General features: G+C 43.2%; 1 protein-coding gene and 1 long non-coding RNA gene across 2 annotated transcripts in view; both read left to right on the top strand.

Moving 5' to 3' along the window:
- C4H4orf54 (chromosome 4 C4orf54 homolog) overlaps positions 1 to 630 on the top strand; it is a 4,764-nt gene extending 4,134 nt beyond the window's left edge. The window contains exon 3 of the mRNA XM_033513604.1: positions 18 to 630. Within this exon, the coding sequence (XP_033369495.1) occupies positions 18 to 626 (609 nt within the window). The 3' untranslated portion in view covers positions 627 to 630. The remainder of the gene's footprint in view (positions 1 to 17) is intronic.
- A 1,803-nt stretch (positions 631 to 2,433) lies between these two features.
- On the top strand, positions 2,434 to 8,514 carry LOC117244245. The gene is made up of 2 exons (XR_004496949.1): positions 2,434 to 5,016; positions 6,310 to 8,514. It is a non-coding gene; the product is annotated as an uncharacterized LOC117244245 (long non-coding RNA).
- Positions 8,515 to 9,378: the final 864 nt, after the last annotated feature.

Genomic DNA, 9,378 nt, shown 5'->3' with positions numbered 1-9,378 from the left:
CCCTGTACCGCCCGCAGCTGCCCTTCGCCCTGCCCGGCTCCGCGCCGCCGCCGCTGCTCTGCTTCTCGCCCTCCGTGCCCGCCGCGGCCACAGCGGCCGAGCCCTTCCCGCAGACGCAGCGCAAGGTGCTGCTGGACGTGAGCACCGGGCAGTACTACCTGGTGGACACGCCTGTGCAGCAGCCCCTCAAGCGGCGCCTCTTCGACCCCGAGACCGGGCAGTACGTGGAGGTGCCGGTGCCCCAGCAGCCGGCCGTCGCTCCCGTCCCGCTGCCTCTCTCGCCCCTCGCCCTCAATGCCGGTGCCTACGGCGCCACGTACATGCTGTACCCCGGGCTCCTGCCCGCCGCCGCCGTGCTGCCCGCCGGGGCCCTGCAGCGCCCGCTGTCCCACACGGGCAGCGATGCCAGCGCCCCGGCAGAGCCTGGCAGCCCCGCCGCGCCAGAGGCGGCTTTTGCCGAGAGTCCCTACTACGTGGCTACGAGCAAGGGCCCGCCGCCGCCGCGGCACGGGGCAGCCGAGGCGAAGCCGGTCATCAGCATCACAGCGCCGGCCACCGGCCCTCGGATCGTCGCGCCGCCCTCCTTCGACGGCACCACCATGCGCTTCGTGGTGGAGCACCGGTGAAGAGCGCGGGTGAGTCGGGCACGGCAGTCACCGGTGATGGGTCAGGGGTAATGGCCAAATGACAGCAGTGCCACAGCTTCTCCTCAGGGGACAGAAGGTCCTCACCAGGGCGTAAAATATAGAAAGGTTAGGCACACCTCTTGGTGCAGTTCAGTATTCCTTGCAGCTTCTTTTTTTGGCAGTTTCAGAGAAGCACACCATAGCTGCTCATCACACAGACTGTATTTGTGCAGCTCCATGGCTGAGGCATCTCCCATTGCTCTCAGGAATGACAGTGGTTGGGCATCTCTGGATCCATCATCTGGACCCATCTTGCAAGCCATGAAGGAGCCCCTTCTCCTTGGCAACACATCTTTCTCATCTCACTTCTCACCTCTTTCTCCCAAGGGGAGGAGAGCACCTTTCTTTTTCCCCTGAACCTGTTTCTCCACAACATCAAGAAGAGTGAGAGAGGGGTCTGAGAGAAGCAAACCCTTCTTTTGGGTCATTCTTGTTAGTGGGGTGAGGGAGCAGGATGCGTGGAGCAGTCCCAGGTGTGCTCTCCTGGAGCCATGTGGCTGCTGGCAGGAGCGGAGGTGCCCACAGCTGCTCCCTGGAGCACTGCTGCAAAACACAGTTTTACACAGCAGCTCTGAGCTTTGAGTGCCAGAGTCCTGGCAGTGTCCAGCTACCTGGGGCTGTAACCTAGGGCCAGCCTCCAAATTCAGGGATGTGCATGCAGGGGCACCGAGTGCCTGTCCTGGAGCAAGGGGGAGGGCATGAGACTGGGCATACAGCATGCTCTGAAACCAGCATGGTGCAGTGTGCTGTGCAAAATAGCCAAAGAAGATGACATTTCATTTTAAAAGGCCTGAAACATTACAGAAGTGCCCTCAGGATTGGTGTCACTGCTCCTTCTGCCTCTTACATTAGAATGCATGGCTCATCTTTATCCCTTGCAGTATTAGGCAGAGCTGCCACCAATCTTCTGTGGCTTTCCAAGAACTCACAGAGTCGGTTTTCTGGTGTATAGGAAAAGGCAAAGAGAAAGAGTGGAAGAGTGGCAACACTCAGAAGTTTGCCACCAGTTTGTGCTGAGCTTTGTCAGTTGCATGCTTGAGGGTAAATTTTGTCTTCCAGCACTTGGGTTATTTATTTTGCTTTAATATTTTTTTTTTAGTTTGCATCATCTGCTGCATAGTAGATTATTTATTGAATGAAACCTTATTGTGTGATTTATACACTTACTTCTCTTCTTGTAATTACTTTATCTCGAAAGTTCCATTCTTTTATCCTGGCTGTGGATGAAGTTGTTTTCTTTGGCCCTTATGGGTCACTCAGACAACATGTCAATTTAACGTGAGCTCTGCTGTGCTACTTGAGTTCATCTTGCCAGTAAAGTCAGAGAACCTAGATGAAATGGCAAAAATTAGTTTAAAAAGTAGCTGTTTTCCATTTGGAGGTTGATTTGAGACTGCTAGCAGAAGGAATTTGTTAGATTTCAGATCAGAGACTTGACGTTTTTTAAAAGGTGGGGTATAGAGTAGACATATTTGTAACAGTAGCTGTTTAAACAAAAACCTCCAGCTTTTCTTGTGTCACTCTTTAAAAGTGAAAAACATCATATTTCCTGGTGTGCCCTGCCCCTCAGTTCCCAGAGGCTTATCCTGTTATCTTGTATTTAGTCTTCAGTGCCTGATGAGGCAGGTGATGTTCTCACCAAATTGCTCTTTCTCACTGGTGACGTTAAAACAGAAGCTCTGCTTTGTTGTGCTGTGTCAGAACTCCAGCACTGCAAAACTGTGTGAGAGCTGCCCCAAAAGACTGATGATGCAAAAATGTGCGTACTCCGTACAGGTCATTCAGCAGTGTGCAGACTTCAGTTTAATTTTACCACCCTTTCAATCTTTGACCATGCCAAGGTCATGACTGATCATTGTCCAATACAGACAGGGATGCCCCCTCTGGGCTGTCTCAGACCTGCTGAGGGAGGTGTCCTGCTGCTGGACAATGGATGCACTTTTTCCCCTTGACCTGTTCTGATAGTCTTAAAAGAAACAATTTTAACTGCATGCTGCAGGATACACTTACCTTGTCATTAGACTTTGGTTATTCCTGTATCTTACCTCTCAGTGGAAAATTAGGTATACGCCAGAGAGGAATCACATGTGTAGCCTTCTTCTTCCTGTTATTTTCATTCACCTACAGAATTTTCATGTACCTGTGGATAATTCTTCTTCTCTCTTTTATTATCTACTTTGTCTTTTGTGTTACATTATTTTCCTGTATCTTTTGCCATTTAATTCCTAATGAAAAGCATTTGTTTGCTCATCATGGTGTTTTTCCCATAACAAGAACACCCATGTAATTTCCTGTGAATCTAAGGGTGAACTGTTATTGACTTTTTAAATTCCAGTTAGTTGCTTTCACACCAGACCAGGGTTTTTTGATTGCAGCAATGTTGTGCAGATCCTAAAATGGATTTTAAATCAGCCAGATTTTGTCCTTGGAGTGTGAGTTAAATAAAGTACTGTCCTTTCAGGTCCTTTTTTTTTTTTAACTAGGCAAAATGAACTGAATGAATGATCCTTTTCTCCACTCCTGAATTCCTTTCTGCATTTCCCATATTATCTTCTTCCCTTCATTGCTCTGTTTCTTTCACATCTTCATTCACAAGCTGTATCACTGTTGTTGACTGCTCCATCTTGGTCTCTGTCACCTGTGGGAGGTCAGTGTGACTTGAGGTTTTGGTAATGGTGTGATACCTGTGGTGGATTGATGCCAAATCCTCTGCACATCTGCTGCTCTTCCAGCACTGCCCTTTGTATCTGGTGCTCTTTTCTGCATAATCACTGGGATAAAATGGATCCCAGCAATCTGACGAAATCCAAGCTGCCATTTCTGAACTATTCTTAAGTTTTTGATATGCAGAAAAGAGTGGAAAATATGGACATATTTGTGAGTGATATCATAAGGTTGCTTCTCTCTTTTATCTTTTCTCAGTGTAAGTGGGGAGCTTTAGCAACATCATCCTTGCCTGCTGCACTTCTTCCTTGATGCTTTTAGTTCAAATAAACTTGCATTTAAGCCTAGACAGAACCAACCTGTAGAGAGTGAACTGCCTGACAAGAGCTCATTCCCAGCATAAATAATAAATAAAAATGTGTTTTTAACACATTTTACTCTCTGGAGTTGCTGCCTTGGGTTAGGTAAATAATGAGAAAAGAACAGGTAGCAAAGTAGAAATCAACTGTAGTAAATTGTACTGCCAATATTAGAAGGGTATTTTTCATTGTTCTGTTTAAACCATGACCATAAACACATTATAAGTACAGGAATACGTGTGTAAATATACTTATTAGTTGCGTTTTCTTCCCAACTGCTATCATAATCTATGCCTGCCTTTAAAAATTAATTTTGTGTGGATAGTATATAAAAATGATTTTTAAAGGCTCATAAATTAATACTTTTAAGCTTTGTTTTAGTTGTTCCCTGTTCAGCAGGATGTATGTTCTACATCACTAGAGTTAAGAAGTCAACTTACAGTGTAGTATGCAGTACATAGGATTTACTTATGCTGAGGCCTTTGCTGAGAATTTAGTAAAGAATTTATCCAGTTTTAATAGGAAATACTGGAATATTCCAAGAACCAAACAGGCTCCAACTTTTGATCTAGTAAATCAGTCTACAAATGGAAAAAAGCATGACCTTGTGTTCAAAACTGTGGCTGCTTTGGAAACATTTCAGTAGCGCTGAGCCCTGGTACCAATAAAAGTTTATGGTGGCCTTAGTGACCCCTCCTGCCCAGGGTGATTTCCTGAGCCAGTATTTAAGTGTTAAGTCCACAAATCTTAGAGCATGTGGGTCTGGGTTGTTTCCCTTTTCCTGCTGTGTTCCATGCTGGATGCTGTGTTGGTAAGGAAAGTGCCCAGGTCTTTAACTGAGCGGATGGATTGCTTAAATCCCACATAAGTCACACCACCCTCTTTCCACCTATGTCCATGGGGTTCCCCAGGACCAGTCTGCTGGGAGCTGTGGGGCTCCCAGCACATTCCACACCTTGAGCAGCAAGGATGGGCTCTGCTCAAAAAACCAGGGCTGCCCAACAATTGACTCAGTACAAAAAGTTGGGTGCCCTTGTCTGATTGCTGGCAGTAGCTTAGGAAATGAGGAGCAAGAATAGTGTGACAGCAAAAGAGGTACTTAGGCACTTCTCTAGAGGAATAAATATTGTTCAGATTGTATTAATGATGCTTTTCTGGTTTTGTTTGTTTATTTCTTTTACAGGGATAAGGAAGAAGAATTATGCTTCTTTAATTTGAAATACAATTGGTAACTCTTCAACATTAATCCTAAAAACTGCTTCTACAGTTTTCTTGATTTTTTTTGCTTCATCATACAAAACAAGCATGTAAGTTTCTTATTTTCTCCTAAATGCCCCCCTGTTTTGGAGTATGCCTACTTTTAATTATGTGAGCAACACTAAATTCCTGCGTTATTTTGTGCAAAGTTCTTTTTGTACTGATCTCCAGGCTTTTGGCATTGCCTCTGTGCTGGTAGCTAATGGTAGAGATGCCACTACAGCTGTTTGTGAAATGCAGGGTGCAAATGCAGCAGTGTTCCAGTGTGGATCATCACACAGCTTCATTCAGGTCCCTGGAATATGTTGTGATGATCCAGTGCAGCCCTGCAGCTCCTCAAAAATAAAATAAAGCCCTCTGCTCTCTCTTGTTGCAGTAAATGAGGGTCTTCCATACAGGTTTTAGTCACAATTTGCAATCAGGTGTTTTTTTGTAATCTCTGCTTCTCACTTGGAATTGCAAATGAAAAAGAGCTGTAGTGTTAAATCTATCTTTAATGTTTATTTTTTGGCATGGTTCAAAACAAACTGTGTAAATGTCAGAAAACACATTTGATTGCTTTCATTTTTTGTTTGCTCCTCTGTTCTGTCTTGAATATCACAAGCTGCCTTAAATATGACAGTGTTTAAATACTGGGAAACCAGAAATTGAATGTAATATTTTAAAATCCTGGTTCTGAAGGAGAGCACAGCATTTGTTTCTCTTTAAGACTGCAGTTTATTCTTCTTTAAATTACAACATTGTTGAGAACATGATCCTAGACACTGCCCAGTGAGAGGATTTTTTCAATGTTACAGCCTCAGTACTACAGTTTTTTCTTTAGCTATTTGACAGGTTTATCTTAGGGCTACAATTACAATTTGCTAAGAAAATATTTACCTTTCAAACAAAAAAATATACTATAAGATTATTGACAGTGCTGTAATTTATATGTCCAGCTCTGCTCAAACTGATTATTTTGTTACCAGCAACTACTTTGTCTCACCAAAAGAGAATTGTTATTATGACAGTAAAACTAAAATTCAGTAGTCCCTGCCCAAAATTTTAAGTGAAGCACTTTGGGAAGAAAATAAATGTAAAAGCAAACCTAAATTACGTAAGATAATGCTTTCTTGAGGTGTAACAGATTAGAATTCTAAAGTCTAAATATAAACCCCAGAAGTCTTTATTTAAGCATTTTCCCATAGGCAGGATTTTCCTCCAGCTGTTTCAGTTTCCCATTTTTAAAATAAACCCTGGGTTTTCATTTTTCTGAGTAACTCACAAGGTACAGAAAACTCAGGTAGAACTGTCTTTAACCATATGTGTGAGATTGTATTTCAATGCAATTTATTTGTTTACAGGCACAAAGTGTAATTGCCCTCAGGATGAGATCCCTACAAGTGTGCAGATAGCAGCTTTCTCATGTATCTTCTCACCCATTTTCATCTTTGTGGAAATCCAGTGACTATTGTAACCCTTTTTAAAGAGCTTGGTGTGCCCAGCTGGAGCACGTATCGTGTAAGGCTGACCCCTGTGCTCCTCAGCTGTACAGTCTGCATTACAAGCTTTAACTTCCCACTGGGATTTGAGCTGGCTGCCTCTTAAAGGAGACGAACGCTTCTCCACCTTCCTCATGCCTGATAAGTCCATAGGTGTTGTGATTAGAGTATCAGTGTAAAACAGAACAGTACTTGGGACTGCAGGACAGTGCAGGTACCAGAGTAGATGGTTCCCTGTGACACACACGTGTGCAGGACGTTCAATATAATACTAGCATCCCTGTTCCAAAATGTTTCTGTCCTACCTTTTCCTGTTTCGGTGCTCGGAGTGGAGTTTCACGTTGCAGTTTACAAGATACAGGTTTGCACACACAACCTCAGGTTTACAGTTTCACCCGGTGTACTTGAAAGGAAAGAAAAAAATGCATAGAAAACAAGTGCCCAGGATTTCAACATGTGTTTGTTGGAGGCAAATTTTGCAGGGTTTTTTTTTTTTTTCACTGCCTGTGGAGATGAAAGCAATTGAATGAAGGAATACCAACAGCTATTTATTTTCTCAGGGGAGATTACTTCAGTGGAATGTGTCAATACTAATGTCAAACAGTGTTTACTTGATTTTGTCTGTTACTAAAAAGACTTCTCGTTTGCATCAAGGGGTCAGTTTTGCAAGGTGCTTCGCTTTGCAAACCCAGCAAAGCCTTCACATGCATCTCCAACTTCAGATATCTAAACAGATTCCTGGGGACTTCAATGGAAGGACTTTTTCCTTCTCCCATCTATGCAAAGCTTTGCTGAACTCATCCCAGAGTGCTGAGTGCCTTGCAGACCTGAGCACCAGGTTCTTCACTTTCCAAAACCCGAGCTCTGGCCTTGAGTCAAGCCGGACCCAGCAGATAATGCCGCAAAACGTCACCAGAAAAAAACTCTGGTAATATGGTGCTCCTCCATGTATACCCAGTGGTGAATTTCTCCAGTGGATGGGGTGATGTGTAACCACATATCTTGGATTAGAGTCAAGTCCTCCATGTCAGGGCTCACAAGCTGCTAGTATTATATGTTTCACAGTGCAGTCATAGTATGTTACGGCTGAAATTCACCCCATGTGCAAAGCAGGGCAAAATCCTGGGCACCACCCAAGTTCCCTCCCAGCCCTGCTGTCAGGGTTTGGGGGCTGCGCCAGCCAACTCTCCATGCATTTTAGGTCAGGATCCAATTAAAAGAGTTTGAGTGGGACTGGAGTGATGCATCAGAATGTTGTTCTGGTCTTTTGCAACAGGGTTGATTTCACTCAGTATCAAATTTAGCCCTTGGTGAATCAATTGGTGAATGATTTGAAATGTATTTATGGGTTGTGTGGGGTGTTTTTCCCCCTTGTCTGTATTCAATGCTACCTTTATTCTTTATTGTTGATGGCCAAAGTGTCATTCCTTATGCTTATATATTGCCATTAACTTGTGGCTACCTGAGAACACATACTTCAAAAATGCTTGTGCTTTTTTTTTTTCCCACCTATTTCTTTTTTTTTAAATTTTCTTTTTTTTGCCCCCCACCCCTTCCTTTTTCCTTTCATTTTTAAAGGGGTGTGTTAGTTATCGGTGTAAAGATATTTAAAAGTGCAAATGTGAAGGATAATGATTGTTAAGAGGATGTGGGTGGTATGTCTGATGAGAGAGGGGTGGGCTGTAAGGAAAAGGGGAAAATGCCATGAACGTGTTGATGATTGTTGCCTGTGGAGGAAGAATTAAGAAACAGAAGATGTATAACTGGAGAGAAATGGACTCTCTGAGCTGCTCTCAATGGAGACAACACTGTGGCAAGTGTGTAGCTGAAACCTGAAGTGATCCCACGATGTGGGCCTGGGATTGAAGGACGGCGGAGTCGCTCTGGGAATTGCACAGTGGGAACACTTCAGTGTGTCACAGCCACGTGAGAACAGACTGTCTGAAACCACCAAGTACCAAAGTCTGTAACTGAATGAGTTGGCATTTGTATTATGTTGGGGTTTGTTTTGTTTTGTTTTTTTCTTGAATGTTATGACAAATAAAATGTATTTTTCAGTAAAAGACACACTGCAAGCAAGCCTGCAGTCCTTCTTGGTTGTATATTTGCAAAGTTACCTTGGCTGTTGTAAAGAACGAGTGAAAACAGAGGCATTACTTGGTTCAACATGTAAACAGCAACAGAAGCAAGGATTTCACAAGAGAGCAGATCAAAAACCCCACACTCAGGGTGTCCCTGGGTTTGTCCCAACATTGAAAGTCTCTTTCTGGCCTGATCCCTCTTTATCCTTTCCTCTTAGGACATAGGGAAGTTGGCATTACTTTTTTTTTTTTTTTACCCAAGTATAATTTAAGAAAGAAATCCTCAGTTTCAGTGAACTAACTTTGACTGGTGTATGGGTTTGGGTATCCAAAGAACTGCATTTTTGTCTGTTGTAATGTGTTCAGAGAGAGCAATTGGTGGGGTGAATAACTTTTTTCTGCTCACTCTCTATGTTATTTTCATTGCCCAATATTGCAATACAAGACAAGATAAGATGAGTTTATTAGTGGATAGCATTATTGTTTGAATTATTACTAGGAAAAATCTTTTGCTGCTTCAGTGTGTTCTTCTGTCTTCACGGAGATTGAGAAGGTTTCTGTCATTAGGTCCAAGTGTTTAAAAACACATGAACACCAAAAAATCCCAAAATAAAACTAAATTATTAGTTTTGCAGTTTAGAAGAACACTTTTACTTCTCAGATTTCAGTATGTAAGGAGCACATTAAAATGGGCTTTCCTTTTAATCTTGTACCCAAGATACTTAAAGGAAAACTGATTCCCAAAGGAAAACTGATTCCCGCCTCATTATTTATCTGCAAGCAGGACAATATGAAGACACCTGCTGTGAATTTGCTTATCCTTCCAACACACGGCTACATGACCTTCCCA

This window comes from Parus major, chromosome 4 (assembly GCF_001522545.3).
Source record: "Parus major isolate Abel chromosome 4, Parus_major1.1, whole genome shotgun sequence".
Classification (NCBI taxonomy): domain Eukaryota; kingdom Metazoa; phylum Chordata; class Aves; order Passeriformes; family Paridae; genus Parus; species Parus major.
The sequence above is the reverse complement of the archived record's forward strand: the minus strand, read 5'-3'. Positions and strand labels throughout refer to the sequence as shown.